The 22,763-nt window shown below is 42.2% G+C and overlaps 1 protein-coding gene across 8 annotated transcripts in view; it reads right to left on the bottom strand.

Annotated features, from left to right (window-relative positions):
* nap1l1 (nucleosome assembly protein 1-like 1) overlaps positions 1 to 22,763 on the bottom strand; it is a 164,022-nt gene that overhangs the window by 61,734 nt on the left and 79,525 nt on the right. For 2 of the 8 annotated variants that reach the window (XM_048608043.1, XM_048608039.1), the window contains exons 10-12: positions 13,574 to 13,606; positions 13,370 to 13,420; positions 7,578 to 7,615 (exon numbers count right to left, since the gene is read on the bottom strand). In XM_048608043.1, coding sequence (XP_048464000.1) covers positions 7,610 to 7,615; positions 13,370 to 13,420; positions 13,574 to 13,606 — 90 coding nt within the window. In that variant the 3' untranslated portion in view covers positions 7,578 to 7,609. Of the gene's footprint in view, positions 1 to 6,416; positions 6,719 to 7,577; positions 7,616 to 13,369; positions 13,421 to 13,573; positions 13,607 to 22,763 lie in introns of those variants that run through there. The other 6 variants (XM_048608042.1, XM_048608045.1, XM_048608046.1 and 3 more) reach the window with 5 other exon arrangements.

The following is a 22,763-nucleotide window of genomic DNA, read 5'->3' as shown; positions in this document are numbered from 1 at the left end:
AACATTTTTTGGTTAATCATGAATCCTTTAGGAGGAGAAGAAGCAGGGGGAAGAGAGGGCAAAGGGAGAAAAAAAAAACACGAGAATAATCATAAGCAGAACAAACAGCCCGAAAATGAAGTGCTACAAGTAGCCTTCTACAATATTTGTTTAGTGACCCTTAAAAGAATTAATGTTGAACTGCAATTAGATACCTTCACTAAACAGTTTGTTCTACATTCTAAAGTAATCTACTGCACTAATTGTGGAGGGAAACTAAATTTTGAAGGACGAGTATTACTTGTTCTTGGTACATTTTGATTCACTGAATTCTATTATCTGCACCCACACAAGTGAATACATTTTCCAAATAAAAGAATACTCTGGAAGACTATTTACGCACTGAAGGAGCTTTTCAAGAGGCTCCTGGCCTAAGAAGCCACTGAAATCCATGTCTCTTTTGGAACGAAATGAAAAAACAAATTGAGAGAAGGGGGTAAGGAAGGAAAGCACTCAGCACACAGATACCAACATACATTCAAAAGAACTTGTGTTTATTTTATTTGTTCATTGGATGGGAGTGTTGCTGGCTGGGCCAGCATTTATTGCTGATCCCTTGAGGACAATTGCCCAGAGGACAATTCAGAGTCAACCACATTACTGTGGGTCTGGAGTCACATAGGTCAGGTCAGGCCAGGCCAGGCCAGGCCAGGTAAGGACGGCAGATTTTTCTCTAACGGACAACAGTGAACCAGAAAGTTATTTAAAAACAATAATTAAACAATAGTTACACGATTGCCATTCGGCTAGCATTGTATTGTATAATCCCAGATTTATTAAAATTAAAAATTTCACCATCCCTAATGGTGGCATCCGGACCCATGTCCACAGAACATTAGCCTGGATTTCTTGATCAACTTTACCATTACTATGCCACCACCACCCCATACTAGGTAGGTAATCAACAAATTATTAGTTCAATTGATACACAAAGCAGAAAATGCTGGAAACATGAACAGGTCAGAAGCTCATGTGGACAGAAACATTCAGCATTTCAGGTTGATGATACTTTGTGTCTCTAATTATTTTCTTGTTCAGACAATGTTTTGAGCAAATATAAAGACAGAGAAGGTGGGAAGGTACAACAAAAGGGAAGGTGAGAGAGATTAGAACGATTGGACAAAGTGACACAAAAGGGGAAGGAGACAGCCATGGGGCCATTTAATAAAAGACTGGTTTAAAAGGGCAGTATTTGGGAACACCACCTCTTCTGGACCAATGTTGTTTCTTTTCAGTATACCACTATTCTTCATATAATCTCTCCTATGTTTCACCCCATCAGCCTTTCCCCTTCTTCTTCACCCTTTCCACATTCGCAGTTGCTGAAAACAAATCATTCCTATGTCTGGTAAATCATTAACTCAGTTTCTTCCTCCACAGACATTGCTTGACTACAGTACATAAGTTTTTTTTTCTATATTTCAAATTGCTTGCATTTGCAGTTATTTTTCTTCGAGAATTCCTGAAGGATAGTTAGGAGTGAGGCCTACTTTCAGCACAATGTATGAAACATTGTCATGTTAGTCACAATTCTTAGAATTCAAGTAAATAATCGCACCATTCCAAGATGCAGTATGTAGCGAGGCTTCAGGCAAAAGTTCACATTCCCCAGCCATACACAGACAAACAGACTTAGCTGCCAATTGGGACAGCCATGAATTGATCATACTTACTGAAGGCAACAGAAAGCATAAAGCATTTTGGATGGAAGAGCACATCTTTAAATCTTAAGTCTCATGCACCCAAGTCTGTTTATAAAACTCCAACTCTGGTAAACATCTGCATTCATGCCAACACTACCAAAAGGATAGATGTTACCAATATTGTCAAACATGACTTAGCAAGCATTGCAGACTCAAAATTCTGCAGCACACCTTGAAGCTTTACACAGACTTTCATGCTAATGCATACATGGCCTCCACTGTAGTCCTTATAGACGTTTCATTATCTTGGATACAGCAGCACTAGTAATTATCTTCATAGGTGGTATAACATGTGGAACAGGAGACAGCTTGGGCAAACAGAAGAAAGTAAAATTTCAATGTGCCACATGTCAGCTGCCATTTAGTGAAATCCAAACCTCAGGATCCTGATGCCAAAAGAAATCTGCTCAAAACATCCACCGCTCCCCCACCAATAAAATATCTCCATAGCCTCACCCAACCTATGTGTACCACTTGCAGCTTTCCATACTGAATACCTTGGTGCTCTTCCAATTCTGGTCTCTTACACATTTAGTTTCAACATTAGGAGCGGTCTCTTCAGCTGTTTTAGCCCTAACCTTGAATTCCACTCCTAAAATTTTTTCAGCCTCCCTCCAACTTTAAGAGCCTGCTTAAAATCTATTTCTTTCAGCAGAACAAGGAGATACTAGGACCAGTAACTGCAATTTTGTCAGTGTCAAGTTGTTTGATAATATTTTTGTTAGCTGCTTTGCAGTATTTTATATCAGAGACAATATAACACAAGTTGGTCTTTCAAAATCTGCTTCCCGAACACCAGGATTGCTGACAATTACAGCTAATCCAGAATTTCTCAACAAACTGTTTTTAGTGACATGATGGGAACAAGTTGTCTTCTCATCAGGATGTGCCAATTCAATTAAGAAGCCACTGTAATAATTGGGTTCAAGTATTTCACTGCCCTTGTTACACATTACTAAAGCCAAAATTAAAATAGCCACAGACGTCAAGAGTTTCAAGTTTAACCATTGCTGGGGACCAGGAAAAGTCACATTGCACTGCACAGTTGAAGATTCATCATGCAAGCCACTTTCCTCAACAGATTCGATCAATCTATTTGGAACTGGAATTGCAGTCAATAGGTCAAGAACTGCAATTCAGAGTGCATGTTTACTTAACATATCATCACAGTCCCTTAAAGTAGCTCTCTCACAGGACTGAGGAAGGTTCTATAGTTGGAAAACTGGGTAGGTTTTGTGTTCAGTCAAGAACGGCCATTAGTCTAAAACCAAAAATTAAAGAAAACGGATGCAAAGTGACAAATCAAGATTGAATGGAAGGCCCATTGTGGCGGTGGAGGGAACTAATGTTTCCTCCCATCCCCATTTGTTACTGTTTGGAAGACTCTTCTGTTCTTGCTGGCGGCAAGCCTGAAGACAAGAAGGGCATTAAATGAGGCTTTCTTACTGAAGGTCTTATACCCTCCCCACTGGAGCCGAGCTCAATGGAAGGTCAATCTTCCCAACTCACTGATGAGATTATCCCAGCTGCAGGTTAGAAAATACATCAGGGCAGGGTGTGAGTCATCCTTTGTTCTTGCCACTGATCATCCATTTCCCCACAACCCAACCCCATTCTCAGCTAATGATCCTTTGATCATGAGAACTGGGACAATTTTTCCAGCTGTAGCAGCTATAACTTCCCCATTGGCATTGCTGAACACAAGCACACCCAACGTCTGATGACTAACAGCATTTGTTAAGAAAGACCTCTGCTCCAGAGCAAGGCTTGCCAGCTGCTGCATCTGGACTGTTGTGTGCACTCAGCCCACACTGCAATCAGCAGTTGGTGGTTTGGAAATATTCAACAGGATCACATGTGGTTCTGCCTTTAGACCCAGTGTCACATGGCAGCATTATTGAAAAGTGCTTATATTAGCAAGACAAATTACACAAGCTCCACAACCTTGCCAGTTCAGAAGGCAGAAATTGGGATTCTTCAGCCAGCATCATGGCTTTGAGTTCCATGATAAATAACATGTTTACTTTTAAATTCTTTAAATTTCATACCTGTTCCTCCCAGGCACTTGAATTTATTACTTATTTGAAAAGTATTGGTTTATTTAACAATTCACATTCCTTAAAAGTAAATTCTCCATCAAAAATAAAGTTCAAACTAAACTATAATTAGTCAAATTTGCCTATGAGAACTCCATTGGAGCATAATTCAAAACAAAATTTTAAAAATTACAAATATTAACAATGTTTCAGAGATAGTAGGAACTGCAGATGCTGGAGAATCTGAGATAACAAGGGGTAGAGCTGGATGAACACAGCAGGCCAAGCAGCATCAGAGGAGTAAGAAAGCTGAAATTTCTGAAGAAGGGTCTTGACCCGAAACGTCAGCTTTCCTGCTCCTCTGATGCTGCTCGGCCTGCTGTGTTCATCCAGCTCTACACCTTGTTATCTTAAATATTAACAATCATGCTTTTGAATAATTATTCAACTTGCAACTCCCCCCTCCCCGCCACCAAGTTATGACTGTTTCCTTTCCAGGTGGATTGGAAAACTACATTAAAAGGCTTGATGGTAGATAGGCTGCGGTTAGCATTTAAATGCTCGATTTTCAAAAACACGTGACCAAGGGTAGCATTAGAGCACGAGCAAAGCTGGAATCAATTGGTATCAGGGAGAAAACTCTCCGGTAGTTGTAGTCATACCCGACACATACGAAACTGGTTGTGATTGTTGGAGGTCAGTCACCTCAGCTCCAGGACATCTCTGCAGGAGTTGCTCAGTGTAGTGTCCTCGGCTCAATCATCTTCAGCTGCTTCATCAATGACCTTCCCTCTATCATAAGGTCAGAGGTAGGAATGTCATTGATGATTGTACAACATTCAGCACCATTTGTGACCCCTCAGACACTGAAGCAGTCCATGTCCAAACGCAACAAGATCTGGACAATATCCAGGCTTCGGCTAACCACTGGCAAGGAACATTCACACCACACAAATGCCAGGCTATGTTTCTTACTGATGATGGTCAATCTAAGCACTGCCTCTTGATATTCAATGGCGTTAACATCACTGAATCCTCCACTATCAACATCCTGGGAGTTATCATTGATCAAAAACTCAACTGGACTCACCACATAAACACAGTGGCTACAAGAGCAGGTCAGAAGCTAGGAATAATGCAGCGAGCAACTCACCGCCTGACTCCCCAAAGCCTGTCCACCATCTACAAGGCACACGTCAGGAGTGTGATGGAATACTCCCCACTTGCCTGGATGAGTGCAGCCCCAACAACACTCAAGAAGCTTGACACCATCCAGGACAAAGTAGCCGCTTGATTGGCACCACGTCCACACCCTCCACCACCAAAGCTCAGTAGCAGCAGTGTGTACTATCTACAAGATGCACTGCAGAAATTCACCAAAGATCCTCAAACAGCACCTTCCAAACCCACGACCACTTCCATCTAGAAGGACAAGGGCACCAGATATGGGAACATCACCAGCTTCAAGCTCCCCTCCAAGTCATTCACTATCCTGACTTGGAAATATATCTCCATTCCTTCACTGTCGCTGGGTCAAAATCCTGGAATTCCCTCATTAAGGGCATTGTAGGTCAACCCCCAGCAGGTGGACTGCAGCGGTTCAAGAAGGCAGCTCACCACCACCTTCTCAAGGGCAGCTAGAGACGGGCAATAAATGCTGGCCCAACCAGCGACACCCACATCCCACAAAAATGAATAAATAGAATGTATTCCTAGAAGGCAAAAACATCTAAAGATGTGGCTAGCAAGGGAAGTGAAGATTGTATCTGATCAGGGGAAGCAGCTTAATTTAAGCTGCAAAGATGGTCCGGTACATGAGCTTGTGAAATGTTTTTGTTATAGTTTCCTGGTTCAATGCACTGTGGAACCAGCTAGAGATGAAACCATTTTACATCTAATATGCTGCAATGAGACAGTCTCTCAGTAAAAGATTCAGAGGAATTAAGTGACCATAATACAATAGAATCACATATCAAGTCCAAAAGTGACATTCCGAAATTGCAGTGTAGAAGTCATAGCAATTATCCTAGTCCCAAAACATTTTTTGTATAAATTTTGAATAAGTCCACTCCTTTATTCACCACAGCTTATTCTCATTACTAGTCAGCATCAATTTTTTACCCCACAATTGCTTGTGTTATTTACCAATACTTTATAACTATGCTCAAGGGGTCCAGCAAGTAAAACAGTCAGTATTGACAAACTGCAACTGTTTAAGATTTGCTCATTCTGCATCAGATACCCATGGCTTTTCAAAATTGTGACCCAATTTTGACCAGTAAACTAGTCCTTCAGGAGGGAAAAAAGACAGTATTATAATGGGCAACAAAGGAAACAGCAGAGACATGGATCAAATATTTTGTGTCTGTTTTCACAGAAGACAAATTGCATACTAGATATAAGGGATAACCAAGGGGCTAACAAGTGAGGAATTGAAAGTCATTAACTGAGAAACGGTATGAAGAAACTTAGGGGAAATACTGCAAAATTCCAAGAACATGATGGCCTGGTAACAGGTTACAGTTTTCTAAAGATGCCCTTGATTCTAGAACTGTTTCAGAGGGATTCTAAGGTAGCAAATGTAACCTCTATTCAAGAAAGGAGGGAAAAGAAATAAAACAAAATGGCAGCTCGTGACTACAATCGTTGGGAAGTTTTAATGTATTTAGAAAAATACAAACTGATCAGACAAAAGCAACATACAGTCCAATGTACAGCACGGGAATAGACGCTTCAGTCCAACTCGCCCATGCCGACCAGATATCCTAAATTCATCCAGTCCATTTGCCAACATTTGGCCCATATTCCTCTAAACCCTTCTTATTCATGTATTCATCCAAAGGTCTTTTAAATGTAACGTGGTTTTACAAAAGGGTCATTGTGTTCGAGGATGAACTAGTAGTGTAGATAAAAAGGAACAGATGTAGTATTCTTGGATTTCTAAAAAGCATACGATAAGGTTACAGCAGCAATAAACGTGACAAGTGCCACAATAACCAGTGCATGTTGCAGGAGCTGACATTATCAATTGAATAACTGTGTACAGGAACAAGAATTTCTTAGTTTAAGAATGAAAGGTAAACCTTTTAGGACTGAGAGGGGGAAAAATTTCTTCACCCAGAGAATGGTGAGCCTGTGGAATTCACTACCACAGAAAGTGATTGAGGCCAAAACATTGTTTAAAGGACGTAGATGTTGCTTATGGCTAAAGGGATCAAGTGCTGGGGTAGGGGGAAAGATATAGAAAGGGTGAGGAGGGGGGATTACAATATTGAGTAAGATGGTCACATTGAATGGTGGTGCAGGCTTGAGGGGTTGAATGACCTACTCCTGCTCCTATGATTCTATATAATGAACTAGAGATATGCATGCATGAGTTAAGAGAATTTATGATTGATTATGGACCAGAGCCAGTACTTCGTGATTTTGTGGAAAAAAATCTAGCAACTCGTGAAAGCTCGAATTTTGCACTATTAAATATTCAAATGACAGTTTAAGTAGCTCCAACACTAACATTTAAAATCACTTTCATACACAAGTTGAATACAGCACACACAATAAATTGATTTAAAACTCTATTTCCAAGTTAGTCTGTCCTTTTGCTTGTAGTAATATGATGTTTTTGTATAGCAGTTTTTCAAAAAAAAACAAAACAGGATATTGATAAAACCGGTCATTACTGCTATAAGAGACAGATTAAAGTGCCACTCTCACTAATTAGTACTTGACAAAAGCAAAAACATGTAGAGTCAGTTAGTTAAGTGAAAAGTATTATATAATAAAGATCAGCAAGCCTTACCTACCAGGGGTAGGGTAATTTCTAGCCATCATTTAAACCTAGTAAGGAAAAATTCAGAGAGCAGCTGACATGAAAGTACAAGACTTGAAGCCAGTAAAGATTTTGAAACTCCAACAGGAATTAAAATCAGCAATAGATATATACCTAAGTCTATATATAATTTCCCAACTATTACAGCTAATCTCAATATTATGCTATTTCATACTGTTAAAAACATTTGAAGTATACATCTTAGCGCAAATAAATCCCAAAGGCAAAATTAAATTTGGGTTCTTTTGAACATTACACGCTACTCAAAATAAATTATATCCTCCATTATTACAGTAGTTAAGCATGTTTATCTAGTTATATATAGAAAGTGACAATCAGCCCAAATACCACTGACCCAGAACATTAGACAAATGCAACAGCTTATAGTGTTTGAGGAATTATTGCAAGAGTGGTGAAGAAGGGGAATGTGCAATTACAGCTGGGTGTAGTGGCCTAGAGGAAATCAATTAAAAATGTTCTACTGGCTCTCACGTTTCTTTGCTGAGAAGCAGAGTCCAACCACAGTCTTAATTTCAACCTGTGGTGTGAAAAATTCTACATCAGATTTAGAAACATGCTGCAGCACCTGTATTGGCGATTTATTTTGGCATACCCCAAAGCCTGGACTCTCAAGTATTCAACATCTGGACAGAATTTCCAGATAAAAGCTCTCTTCTCATCTCCCTTTTGGTCACTGAGCTCACTGTTATTGCCATTCAATTGAGCTCTCACTTTATCCTCAAAACAGATCTATCAATTTGCAAATTTAGCCCTTTCCAAAAACATATGGCCCATCAACCGAATACAAAATTCCATTGAGAAAATCCCAAAAAGCTAGCAATACAACAAAAACCTTCACCATTCATTCAGCACTTAAAATCTTGGAAGAGTTGCCCTGATTTTCAAATAAGCAATAGGTACCTGTATGCTCCTCCTTTTTAACCAGCCTCTCAGATGTGTATATGCCCACCCAAATAAAAAGCCACATGTAGCAATTTTTTGCAGCCCATTCACTTTCGCAAACCTTAAACCAATACTTCCATCCAGTTCTCGAGACTGCTTCTCAAGTTCACTCTCTCTTCTGTAGCATTTGTCGTCCATCCCACTAATCTGTCACCATTAATCTATATCACTTCACCTAAGTCAGCCACTAATAAGGAAATATATTCACGTTAAACTGCTGAATTTAATGCAGTTTTCGAAGTGAAAAGCTATTGATATTTTGAGCTCTGTTCTCCATGTTAAACAAGCAGTTGCTAAGTGCCCAACAATCTCCAGTTCAAGAAGAATGAACTAGAAATTACTCCATGTAAATTATGTACGCACTAAGCAGAAACTGGGGAGGTGCTATGTACAAAAAACCCAAAGAACTGCAGATGCTGGAAATAAAAATAAAAACAAAAACTGCTGGAAATTTGGCAGCATCTGTGAAGAGAAAAGGTTAACCTGGGAGAATCAAGAGCTGATGGGGACATTAGTAGCTGACAACGGGTTGTTTGTGGTAGCAGCATACTTGATAAGGCCTGGTGTGTTGGGTTTGGTGGTGGTGGTGGTGGTGGTGGTGGGGGTTAAGGACATGGGGAAGGTGTTCAGGCCCTAAAATTATTGTCCTCGATAGAAGGCTGCAGAGTTTCCAAATGGAAAACGAGATGCTGTTCTTCCAGCTTGCGCCATGCTTCACTGCAGCAGGTCTGAGACACAGATGTTGGTCAGGGGACACGGTGGTGTGTTGCAGGCAATCACAAGATCAGGATCATTTTTGTGGATAGAAAGCAGGTGGTGTTCTGCAAAGTTGTCATACAGTCTGCACTTTTTCTCCCCAGTAGAGACCACATTGTGTACAGCAAATACAATAAACTATTCTGAGTGAAGTACAAATAAATCACAGCTTCACCTGCAAGGTGCATCTGGAAGCTTGGAGGGAGGTGGCAAACAGGCAGGTATTACAGTGCCTTGAGGGTATTGGGAGGATTTGGGAGTGGAGGAGTGAACCAAGGTGCCCTGGAGAGAACAGTCCGTGTGGATGGCTGAAAAAGGCATGTATATCTGGTGATGGCAGCCCCATTTGAGGAGGCAAAAATGGTGGCTAATAATCCCTTAGATGTGGATGCTGATAGGGTGGCAAGTGAAGACCCTATTGGTGTTGTGAAGGGAAGAGAAGGGGTGAGGGCAGAAGTGCGGAAGATGAGTAGGACATGGCTGAGGCTGCTGTCACCCATGGTGGTGGGGAATCCTCAGTTGTGGAAGATGGTAGATATTTCAAGGCCCTCTTGTAGAAGCTGCTATAGTCGGATCAGATACAATGGAAAAACTGGGACAATGCAATGGAGTCTTTACAGGAAGGAGGATGTGAGGATGTATAGTCCAGGTGACGGTGGGAGTCGATGGGTTTGTTGGTGTTAGGTATATCCAGAACATGGAGATTCACTTTCACAAGGAGTGCAAATATGTTTTGTAGAGAAAATATTTTCACCTTTGATAGCTGAGCAATAACTATTGCACATGCACGCCACAAATGTTGGGTGACAAAGTTTTTTTTGTATTTGTGACAATACCTCACTATGTTCTTTAATCAACTTACAAACAAGGCCTTTCCTTCACTTTAAATCATATTGTGCTGAATTACAAAAATTGAGAGCTCTTAGAAATATTACAGAATGATGACAGAATTACATCAATTTTAACAAACCAGAGTGTTTACTGGTTTTCTCAACATCTAGCTTTTTGGCTATCAGCTCATTTTGTGACATATTCAGTTCTCCTTGATCTAAACACTCTTAGCGTCACACCATTTCATGCCCAACAGAAACTCATCAATTCTGAAACAGAAGCAAAACACAATGGATCCAACAAACCAACTACAAACTGAAAATGCAGGAGAAACTCGGGAGGTCAGGCAGCAACTCTGGACAGAGTCAATGCCATAGAGATCTACAGCTCAGAAATAAGCTAGAGTCTGCGCTGGTCAAAAACAACCGCAACTATTTTAATACCATTTTCCAGCATTTTGCCCATAGCCTTGTATGCCTTGGCATGAAGTGCACATCTAAACAGTTCTTTAAAATCAAGGTTTTTGATAAGACTTGTAGCTTAGGTTGTTGATGTTGTTGTTGACTTGCTCGCCAACTGGCAAGTCTGTTCACAAACATTTCATCACCATACTAGGTACCATCATCAGTGCGCCTCCAGTGAAGCATCAGTGTGGAGTCCCACTTGCTATTTGTGCGTCTCGGTTTCCTGGAGTGGGTGACATCACTTTTGGATTTGTTTCTTAGTGGTTGGTATATGGGGTCCAGCTCCGTGTTTGTTAATTGAGTTCTGGTTTGAGTGCCAGGCCTCCAGGAATGGTAACGTGTGTCTTTGCTTGGTTGGTCATAGGACGGCTACGCTGTCCCAGTTGAATTGGTGTCCCTCTTTGAGTGATAGTTGGTTCTCTCCCTTGGTAGCTAGTTGGTGTTCATGAATTGTGACGGCTAGTTTCTTTCAGGTTGCCCTATGTAATGTTTTTGGCAGTCTGTGCATGGTATCTTGTAAATAACGTTGGTTGTGTTAGTTATGGCTGTTGGATCCTTTATTCTTGTCAGTAGCTGTCGGTCTGTGAGCTAGCAATGATGGCGGTCATCTCATATATCCTTAATGTATGATACAGTGACCAGTGTCTCTGGACATATTGTCATCCTGTTGTGTAGGTATCAGCGGACTACGCTTTTCAGGTAACCATTAATTCTAAAGACGCTGTATAGGTGTTCTGCCTCGGCTTTGCACAGCTCCGGGGCGCTGCAGTGCGTTGTGGCTCACTTGAACAGTGTTTTGATGCAGTTCTGTTTGTGGGTATTGGGATGATTGCTGTTGTTGCTGATCCATACGGACGGCCTTCCTGTGCACTGGTCTGGAGCTCATTGTTGGCAATTACGCCCAGGAAGACAAGTTTGTTGTTGTTCTCCTCTTCCCTGGTGAATTTTATGCCAGTGAGGATGTTGTTTATGACTAGATGGGTTTACTCCAGTTTAGAGCATTTGACGATCACAAATTGTGGAAGACACCTTTGTGATTATTTACAAGATACCATGAAAAGACTGCCAAAAACATTACATAGGACAAACTAGCCATCAGGATTCATGAACATCAACTAGCTACCAAGAGACATGACCAACTATCACTCATTTCAATACACATGAACAAAGAGGCTCACCAATTCAACTGGGACAACATAGCCATCCTAGGACAAGCCAAGCAAAGACACGCACAAGAATTTGTGGAGTCCTAGCACTCAAACTAGAACTCCATTAACAAACATGTAGAACTGGACCCCAAATACCAACCACTAAGAAACAAATCTGGAAGTGATGCCATCCACCCCAGCAAACTGAGAAACACAAATAGCAAGTGGGACAGAACACCATGCTTCACCAGAGGAACACTGATGATGTTACCTAGTATGATCACGAATCTTTTATGAACAAACTTCCCAGCTCAGCGAGCAAGTCAACAATCGTTCTTTAAATGTTTGAAGGTTTCTGCCTCTACCAGCCTTGGAGGCAGTGAACTCCAGATTCCCACCACCTTGTAAATGAAAAAGCATCTCCTCACCACTTCTAAATCTCCTGCCCCTTACCTTACATCTATGCCCCTAGTCACTGATGCCTCCAAAAAGGGAAAATTTCCTTCCTGTCTACCCTATGCCCCATATAATTTAGAACACATTTTTATGTAGAGAGTTAATGTTTTATATTGAGGTGGCTTTTCATTTGCAGATGTCCTTTCATAATCTCTAATTTGTCATGTATTAATCTTCCCAATCACGCATCTCCAGTATGTTTTCTTTCCAAATCTAAATTCTGAGAACTGAAGAAGATTTTCTTCCCTTCATTAAATCCAACCTGTTAAATACATCAGTATTGTTAGTATCTCAAATTCTTGAGCGCAAAAGGAAAATATCTGACAAAGCAACCCAGGTCTTGGGTAGCCAACTTCCAATTTCTCTTCCACACTCATGGTTTTCATCTTTCTGGAACCAGAAAACTACAGCACAGAATGAAGGCATTTGTGCCCATACAGAACCTTGGGAAAACCTATCAGAATAGTCTCATTTCCTGTTCTTACCCAATAACCCTGCAACGATTCCCCTTCAAATAGTCATTGAATCACTTTTAAAAGAAAAGTTAAGGAACCCTGCTTCTAGTAACCTTTCAGACACTACATTGCAGATTACAATGCAATACAAACATTTCTCATCTCAGCCCTGGTACTTTTTGCCAATTATTTTTAGTTGGTGGCCTGTGATTGTCAAGCCTCTGTCAGTGGAAGCAATTTCTTATTTCAATCAAAATCCTTCATGACATCTCCATTAAACTTCTCTGCTCAAGGAGAACAAGTGCAAATTCTAGTCTCTCTATTGACAAAGTCTCACCAGATTATAACTGTAACATTTAGCAATTTTGCACCTTTATTCAACTCAAAAGAAGAGACTATGGTACATGACAGGCCTATTTCTGCTCTGTTTAATACTGCTCACAGCAGGTTTACCTGCAAACACCACTCTGTACATAGTTTAGTTGGATGAAGACTTGGGGAAAAAATGGTTCAAAATCATTTTCAGTGTTGGCTGCAATTGAAAACCCCAATAAAAAGTAAGAGTGTATAAAATAGTTCATAGTAATGCTCACATTCACAAATAATGTACATAAAGTTTTTGCATGGCACTAGCACTTCTGGAAATTATTTTTTTTTTTTAAAAACAGGAAGTTAATTCAAATTCCCACCTTGGGGTCATAATCAGGGTCATTTTCTTCATCTGCTTCTTCCTCCCCTTCCTGTTTAAAATAAAGAGGACAATGAAAATGATCTAACATTTTCTAGAGTCAGCAGGACAAACAAACCACTATGGATGACATGCTCATTTGCACTATTGTCAGTAGAAACATTTTCCCAAGCAACTGTCCCATCATAAAATGGAAAACAATTACCTCATCATCTGCCTCTTCACCCTCCTCATCGTACTGTGTGAAAGAAAAGGAAATTTTCAGGTTGATATTTCCATTCCATATTCAATTAGAATCATTGCCATAGTGGGAACTGTACAGACTTATCAAGTCTGTTTGCATAACCCGAGTCATTTTCATTACTATGAAAGCAAAACAAGGCAGATTCTGGAAATATGAGACAAGGAAAGTGCTGGAGAGACTCAGGAGGTTTGGCAGCATTTGTTAAACATGTTAATTCTGTTTCTCTCTCCATGGAAACACCCAGGCCTGTTAAGTTTCACCAGCAATTTGTTTGTTTTCAACAGCCTTATTCTAACACCACCATTCAGCACCGAATTATTTGCAAAATGTTTAACTGTGCATAATTTTAAGAACTCAATTGAAAGCCCTTTAAATTTTGTGCTTAACAAAGATATAATGGACCCAGATATCAAGGCAGGTGCATATCCACTACCAAGGACATGGATAGCAATATTGTAGCAACATTTAAGGCTTCCTTTGATGGAAGTAGCCTCACAGACAATACATCTACTTATTAAGATTTCTGTATAACAGTGCAAACAGTTGAGATTGACTGATGTACAAGATTTACTCACATTTTGCAAAGTATGGACTTAAGGATAGCCAGCATAGCTTTGTGTGGGAGGGGAAGAGGTCTTGTCTCAATCAAATTTGATTGAGTTTTTTGAGGAAGTGAAGATGATTGATGAGGATAGTAAATAATATCTACATGGACTTGACTAAAGCATTTGACAAGGTCCCTCCCTCACAATAGACTGGTCCATAAGATCAAATCGCATGGAATCCATGGTGAGTTAGCAAGTTGGATACAAAATTGGCTTGATCATAGAAAACAGAGGATTACTGTGGAGGAGTGTTGTCTGACTGGAGGTCTGTGACCAATGGTGTTCCGCAAGGATCAGTCCTAGGACTTCTGTTGTTGGTAATTAATAAATATATTTGCATGAAGGCACAGGTAGAGCCATAGATTAGCAAGTTTGCAGACAAAATAAATATAGTTGTGAATTGTGAGGAAGGTTATCAAAGGGTACAGCAGTACATGGATCAGTTGGAATGTTGGGTGGAAAAATGGCAGATGGAGTTTAATTTGGGCAAGCATGTGGTGATGCATTGAGGTGTTAAATGCAAAAGCAAAGTTGACAGTAAAAGGCAGGACCCTTAGGAGCATTGAGATACAAAGGGATCTTGGGCTGCAAGTCTATAGCTCTCAAAGTAGCAACACAAGTGGATAAGGCGGTAAAGAAGGTATATGGCATGCTTGCCTTCAGTCAGAATACGGAGTATAAAAGCTAGTAAGTCATGTTGCAGCTACAAAAAACTTTGACTAAGTCACATTTGGAGTACTGTATGCAGTTCTGGTTTTTTCTTCCTATTCACTTGTGGGATGTAGGCGTTGTTGGCTGCCCAGCATTTACTGCCCATCTCTAAGTTGCCCTTGAGAAGGTGGTGGTGAGCTGCCTTCTTGAACTGCTGCAGTCCTCCTGCTGTAGGTTGACCCACAATGCTATTAGGGAGGGAATTCCAGGATTTTGAACCAGCGACAGAAGGAACAGCCATATATTTCTAAGTCAGGATAGTGAGCGGCTTGGAGGGGACCTTGAAAGTGGTGGTCTTCCCATGTCTGCTGCCCTTGTCCTTCTAGAAGAAAGCCGTGGGTTTGGAAGGTGCTGTCTGAGGATCTTCAGTAAATTTCTGCAGTGCATCTTGGAGATAGTAGCAGCAGTGTGTACTGAGTGTTGGAGGAGGAGGGAGTGGATGCTTGTGCATGTAGTGCCAATCAAGCGGGGGCTGCTTTGTCCTGGATGATGTCAAGCTTCATGAGTATTGTTGGAGCTACACCCATCCAGACAAGTGGGGAGAATTCCATCACACTCCTGACTTGTGCCTTGTAGATGGTGGACAGGCTTTCAGGAGCCTGCGAGAGGGTTGGGGGGGAGGGGATTTACCAGGATGTTGCCTAAATTGAAGTGTAATCAGTCGTAAGGAGAGGCTGGAAAAACTTGGATTGTTTTCACTACAGTGCCAGAGGCTAAGGGATAACCCGATAGAAGTACATAGAATTAGGGGAAGCATGGATAGGGTGGATTAGGGTCTTTCTGCCCCATGCCTCCACCCCCACCCACAGTCTTTGTTGAGGGTGTGCAGCAAGGTAAGGGTAAGGCAAGGCTGTTTTTGTTCCCCAAGTCTGCCAGTTGTTAAAAGAGCAGAGTTGGCAGTCAGTGGACTGGTATGCTTCTCCTAATGGATGTGGGAGATCAAGAAGCAGTCAAGTGTCCCTGGCAACTATATCTGCAGGATGTGTGAATAAAGGGGAGTTAGTCAGGAAGTTTAAAAAGCAGGATCTGGAGGGTAGTAATCTTGGATTATTCCCGGTGCCAGGCGCTATGAGAGTAGGAATAGAACGAGAAGGCAGATGAATGCATGGCTGAGTTGCTGGTTGAGGGGGCAGAGGTACAAAAGGGACAGTTGCACCTAAACAAGAGGGTAACAAATGTCCTGGCGGGGCGATTTGCTAGAGCTACTTGTCTGGCAGGGGGATGGGACCCTAAGCTGTAGTGAGTCAAGACGGAAGGTTGAAGCTGGTACAGAAGTTAAAGAAAGTAGCTAAATAAACAAGGCAGACAACAGCATAACAGAACGATGGAAGTCTGATGAATTAAATTGCATTTATTTCAATGCAAGAGGCCTGACAGGTAAGGCGATGAACTCAGGGCATGGACAGGAACATGGGACTGGGATATCATGGCTATTGCAGAAACATAGCCAAGGGAGGGACAAGTCTGGCAGCTCAATGTTCTGGGGTACAGGTGCGAGGAGGAGGATAGAAGGGGAGGCACAAGTGGAGCGGGGTGGGGTGGGGGGAAATGATTTTCTTGCTTAGGGAAAACATCACCGCAGTACTTAGACGATATTACCGGGAAATCATCCAGTGAAACTATGTAGGTGGAACTGAGAAATAAGGGAGGTGATCACTTTGATGGAATTGTACTATAGGCCCCCCAGTAGTTAACAGGAAATTAAGGAGCAAATATGTAGGGAGATCACAGATGCTTGTAAGAATCATAGGGCTGTAATAGTAGGGGATTTTAATATGTCAAACATAGACTGGGATTGCCACACTATTAAGGGCTTGGATAGGGAAGAATTTGTTAAGCACATTCAAGAAAACTCAATCAATATTTAAATGGCCGTACTAGAGAAGGGGGAAAAAACGTAACTGCCTCTTGGGAAGTGATTGAGGTGTTAATGGAGAAGCATTTTGGGACCAGTGACCATAATTCTAGTAGTTTTAAAATAGCTATGGAAAAGGATAAGTCTGGTCCACAAGGTAATGTTCTAAATTGGGGCAAGGCCAATTTTGAGGTTATTAGACAGGAACTTTCAAAAGTTTATTGGGAGAGGCTGCTCACAGGTAAAATGGACGTATGGCAAGCGGGATGCTTTCAGAAGCGAGAGGACAAGAGTTCAGGGCCAGCACGTCCCTGTTAGTGTGAAGGGAAAGGTTGGCAGGAGTGGGGAACATTGGATGACCAGAGATATTGAGGCTCCGGTCAAGAAAACGGAGGCAGCATATGTCAGGTATAGACAGCTGTGATCATGTGAATCCCTTGAGGAGTATAGGGAGTGTACATTTAAGAGGGAAATCAGGAGGATTAAAAAAGGGCCATGAGATAGCTTTGGCAGATAGGGTAAAGGAGAATCTAGAGATTCTGTAAGTATATTAAGGGGGGAAAAAAAAAGAGTAACTAGGGAGGGAACAGGGCCCCTTAAAAGATCAAGGCCATCTGTATGCGGAACTGCAGGAGATGGGCGAGACCCTAAACAAATATTTCATGTCAGTATTTACCATGAAGACAGACTTGGAATCTACTGAGATCAGGGAAGTAAAACTATGATGTCTTGAAAAAGGAGTCCATGTTACAGAAGAGGTGGTGCTGGAGGTCTTAAAAGGCATAAATTAGATAAATTCCCAGGATCTGATCAAGTGCATCCCCGAACATTGTGGGAAGCCAAGGTAGAAATTGCAGGGCTTCTAGCAGAAATATTTGTATCGACAGCTGCGGGTGAGGTGTTCGAAAACTGGAGGGTGGCTAATGTTGTGCCATTGTTTAAGGCAGGCTGCAAGGAAATCCTAGGAAACTTACACATCAGTGGGCTTAATGTCAGTGGTGGGCAAGTTGTTAGAGGGGATTCTGAGAGACAGGGTCTAAATGCATTTGGAAATGCAAAGACTAATCAGGGATAGACAGCATGACTTTGCGTGTGGGACATTGTCTCTCGAATTTGAGTTTTTTGAAGAGGTGACCAAGACAACAGATGAGGGCAGAGCGGTAGATGTTGTCTGCATGGACTTTCGCAAGGCCACTGCCATGCAGAACCTTGTAAGACTGGTTAGTAAGGTTAGATTACATGGGATCCAGGGACAGCTAGCCAACGGGCTAAAAAAAATTGGCTTCACGGTACAAGAGAGGGTGGCGGTAGATGGCTGTTGTTCACGAGGCCTGTGAGCAGCAATGTGCCATAAGGATTGGTGCTGGGTCCAAGGTTGTTCATCTTATATGGAAACAAATTTGACAAGAATACAGGACGTATGGTTAGTAAGTTTGTGGATGACACCCAAATTGGCAGTATAGTGGACAGTGAAGGTGGTTAAGTACAATGGGATCTTGATCAACTGGGCCAGTGGGCCGAGGAATAGCAGGTGGAGTTTAATTCAGATAAATGCGAGGTATTGCATTCTGGTGAGACAAATCAGTGCAGGACTTATTCAGTTAATGCTAGGGCCCTGGGGAAGGTTGTTGGATAGGGTGCAGGTACATAGTAAAGAACGGTGAGGTCACAGGTGGACAGGGTGGTTAAGGCAGCATTTAGCATGCTTGCTTTCATCTGTCAGAGCACTGCGTACAAGAGTTGGGACATCATGTTACGTCTGTACAGGACATTGGTAAGGCCACATTTGGAGTACTGTGTACAATTCTGGTCACACTTTTACAGGAAGGATATTCTTCTATAGGAAGGACGTTACCAAGACTGGAAGGTTCAAGTTATAAGGAGAGGCTGGATAGGCGAAGATGTTTTTCAGTGGAGCCTAGGAAGTCAAGGAGTGACCCCAGAGGTTTATAAAAATCACAAGGGGCATAGATAAGGTGAATAGCCGAGGGTCTTTTCTGCCAGGCTCAGGGAGTCCAAAACTAGAGGGCATAGGTTTAAGATTGAAAAAAAGGGGCCTGAGGGGTAACTTTTCCACATAGAAGGTGGTGCGTATATGGAATGAGCAGCCAGAGGAAGTGGTGGATGCAGGTACAGTTATAACATTTAAATGACATCTGGACAGTACATGGATAGGAAAGGTTTAGAGGGACATGGGCCAAGTGCAGGCAAACAGGACTAAGTCTGTTTAGGAAACTTGGATGGCACAGACGGGTTGAGCAGAAGGACTGTTTGTGCTGTATGACTATGACTATTTCTTCAATAACTAGGTACATAGATAAGTATCATTACGTTAAGCTCCACTTTCAGGTGAACTGGATTGATGATTCAGAATCCACAGCCCAATGGGCTGAAACCACAAGACTTCATTGGGTTCAGAGTTAACGTTAAGGATTTACGTTAGGGCTGCACGATAGCAAGCACTACTGCCTCTCAGCACCAGGGACCTGGGTTTGATTCCAGCCTTGAAGTCTCCCGTGTACAGTACATTTTGCGCCCTTCACGCTCCCATCAAATGGTTCATCAGCTGAAGATGGGACAATACATGGTTCTTCACAGGAGATTGCTTTGTCTATGTTTGACCTGATTCCATAAAACGTAATGAGCTCTTGGCATGAGGAGGACACCCATACGAACTTCCTCCTAATTGTATACCATGGTGCCACCACATTCTCTGGGCCTGTCCTGTCAGAGGGACAGAACATACACAGACCTGCAGATGTCATCTGTAACATGTGCGCCTAAGGTATAATTCCATAAGCAAGGCTATGCCAGGCTGTTGCTTGACTAGTCAGTTAGGCAGTTCTCCACATTCTTGCACTAGTCTCCAGATGTTAATAAACAGGACTTTGCAGGGTTGCCAGAACTGAATTTGCAGTTATCATTTCTGATACTTTGTTGGCTACCATCATGAGCAGTTCCTCGCAGACTGTCTTTTAGTCTTAGGGTGAGTCGATAGGTGGGAACAGTCCAACGCAGCTTCTGCAGACTCTGTTACACTTGGTGGTTGTGGGAAGGGGCATGTTGGTATGGCAGCGCACTCCTTCGCGGTCTTCACCTGCCTTCCGCTTTTTATTGTTGGCAAATCTCGAGGTGCTCGAAACATTCCTAGATGCTCCTCCTCCATTTTGGCTGGTCTTGAGCTAGTGATTCCTAGATGTTGGTAGGTGTTCTGTACTTGGTCAGTGATGCTTTGGGGCTTGCCTGCCATTTCAGAGCTGGGATTAGAGCACCTGCTTAGGGAGGCTTGTATCAGTCATGCGGGGTTGCTGGTGTCAGATGTTGGGGATATCGGCCTGATCAAGGATGGTGGTGTTAGTGTGTCTTTCTTCTCTGCAGATTTACAGGATTTTGCGCAGGCAGTGTTGGTGGTACTTCTCCAGGGCCTTGAGGTGTCTGCCGTAGACAGCCCATGCCTCAGAGCTACATATCTGCAGTATTGGAAGTGGCCAACAATCTCCAAAGCCTTCCTGCAAATCTTGATGATCGCGGGGTTTGCTCTACAATGCTGGGCCAGGTTGAGGAGGCCCTTCACCCTGCAGATGTTTAAAGGCGAGATCCATGCTCTCACGTGCCTCCGATAAGGTGTTGACAATGGTCTGGACTTTGTCCTGAGTTTGCATATATGCAAGCATTATCCTCACACTGCAACTTGATGACACTGGTTAGGTCAATTTTGTTAGCTATAAATAAATTACTACTGGGACAGACAGACCTCTGTAGTCAGGGAATCAAAGGATAAAAAAACGAGACAATAAGAAAGAACTGGAGTTCAAGCCTGACTGTGCTACACCATGGTTATGTCAAACAGGAGAACAGGCAAGACCATACATTGATTCATTTGCAAAAAAAAAAAAAATGGTGCATAAAGGATTGGCAGAGTAAAATCAGGAGAACAGGAAGCAACTGGTCAGAGGGACATTAAAGGAGAAATACAGCAAAATTAATTCAGGGTTAAAGTCATACTGCTGTACAGCATGGAAATAGACCCTTCCGTCCAACTTGTCCATGCTGACCAGATATCCTAAATAAATCTAGTCCCATTTGCCAGCATTTGGCCCATATCTCTCTAAACCCTTTCTATTCATATACCCATCCAGATGCCTTTTAAACGTTGCCAGTGGACCAGCCTTCACTACTTTCTCTGGCAGCTCATTCCATACATGCGTCACCATCTACGTCAAAAAGTCACTCCTTGGAACCTTTTTAAAATCTTTCCCCTCTCACCTTAAACCTATGTCCTCTAGTTCTGGGGTCCCCCACCCCAGAGGAAATCCCTTGGCTATTCACCCTATCCATGCCCCTCATGATTTTATAAACCTCTATAAAGGTCACCCCTCAGCCTCTGACATTCCAGGGAAAATCGTCCCAGACTTTTCAGCTCTCCCTATAGCCCAAACCCTCCAACCCTGGCAACATCCTTGTAAATCTTTTCTGAGACCTTTCAGGTTTCACAACATCCTTCCAACAGCAGGGAAACCAGAATTGCATGCAGTGGCCTAACTATCCTATACAGCTGTAACATGATCTCCCAACTCCTACACTCAATGCACTGACCAATAAAAGGCAAGCATATCACTATCTTGTCTACCTGTGACTTCACTTTCAAGGAACTATGAACCTGTACTCCCAAGGTCCCTTTTGTACAGCAACACTCACCAGGATCTTACCATCAAGTATACAAGTCCTGCCCTGACCTGCCTTTTCAAAATGCAGCACCTTACATTTATCTAAATTAAACTCCATGTGCGACTCCTCAGCCTATTGGCCCATCCGATCAAGATCCTGTTCAGATGTAACCTTCTTCGCTGTCTACTACACCGCCAATTTTTGTGTCATCTGCAAACATACTAACCGTACCTCTTATGTTCACATCCAAATCATTTATAAAATTACATAAAGCAACTGATCCAGCACTGATCCTCATGGCACTCTGCTGGTCACAGGCCTCCAGTCTGAAGAGCAACCCTCTACCATCATGCCAGTTCAGTATCGAAATAGCTAGTTCTTCCTGTATTCCATGCGAGCTAACCTTGCTAACCAGGTGTACCATGCAGAACCTTGAATGTTTTACTGAAGTGCATATAAATCACATCCACCGCTCTGCCCTCAACCCTCTTTGTTACTTCAAGAATCTCAAATCAAGTTAGTGAGACATGATTTCCCATGCACAAAGCCATGTTGCCTATCCCTAATCAGTCCTTGCCTTTCCAAATACATGTAAATCCTATCGGTCAGGATTCCCTCCAACAATTTGCCCACCACTGATGTCAGGCTCACCGGTCTATAGTTCCGTGGCTTTTCCTTACCATCTTAAATCGTGGCACTACTTTAGCCAATGTCCCGTCTTCCAGCACCTCACTTGTAGCTATCGATGATACAAGTATCTTAGCAAAGGGCGCAGCAATCACTTCCCTCAAAGTTTAGGGTACACCTGATCAGCTCCCAGGGATTTATCCACCTTTATGCCTTTTAAGACATTTGACACCACCACCTCCTCTGTTCTATGGACATTTAAAGATGTCGCTATTTATTTCCCCAATCTCTATCTTCCATATCCTTCTACACAGTAAACTCGTTAGAAAAACACTCATTTAGTATCTCCCCCATCTCCTGCAGTTCCACACATAGGCGGCCTTGCTGATCTTTAAGGGGCCCTATTCTCTGCCTTGTTACTCTTTTGTCCTTAACATATTTGTAGAATCCCTTTGGATTCTCCTTTACCGCATTTGCCAAAGCCATCTCATGTCCCCCTTCTGCCCTCCTGATTTCCCTCAAGTATATTCCTGCTGCCTTTATACTCTTCTAGGGATTCACTCAATCCCTGCTGTCTACACCTGACATATGCTTCTTTTTCTTGACCAAAACTTCAATTTCTCTCGTCACCTTGACTCGTTATCTAATTTTTGAAGGCTTCCCATTTTCCAGCCGTCCTTTTACC

Source organism: Rhincodon typus, chromosome 18, assembly GCF_021869965.1.
Source record: "Rhincodon typus isolate 14 chromosome 18, sRhiTyp1.1, whole genome shotgun sequence".
In the NCBI taxonomy this organism is placed as follows: Eukaryota; Metazoa; Chordata; class Chondrichthyes; order Orectolobiformes; family Rhincodontidae; genus Rhincodon; species Rhincodon typus.
The sequence above is the reverse complement of the archived record's forward strand: the minus strand, read 5'-3'. Positions and strand labels throughout refer to the sequence as shown.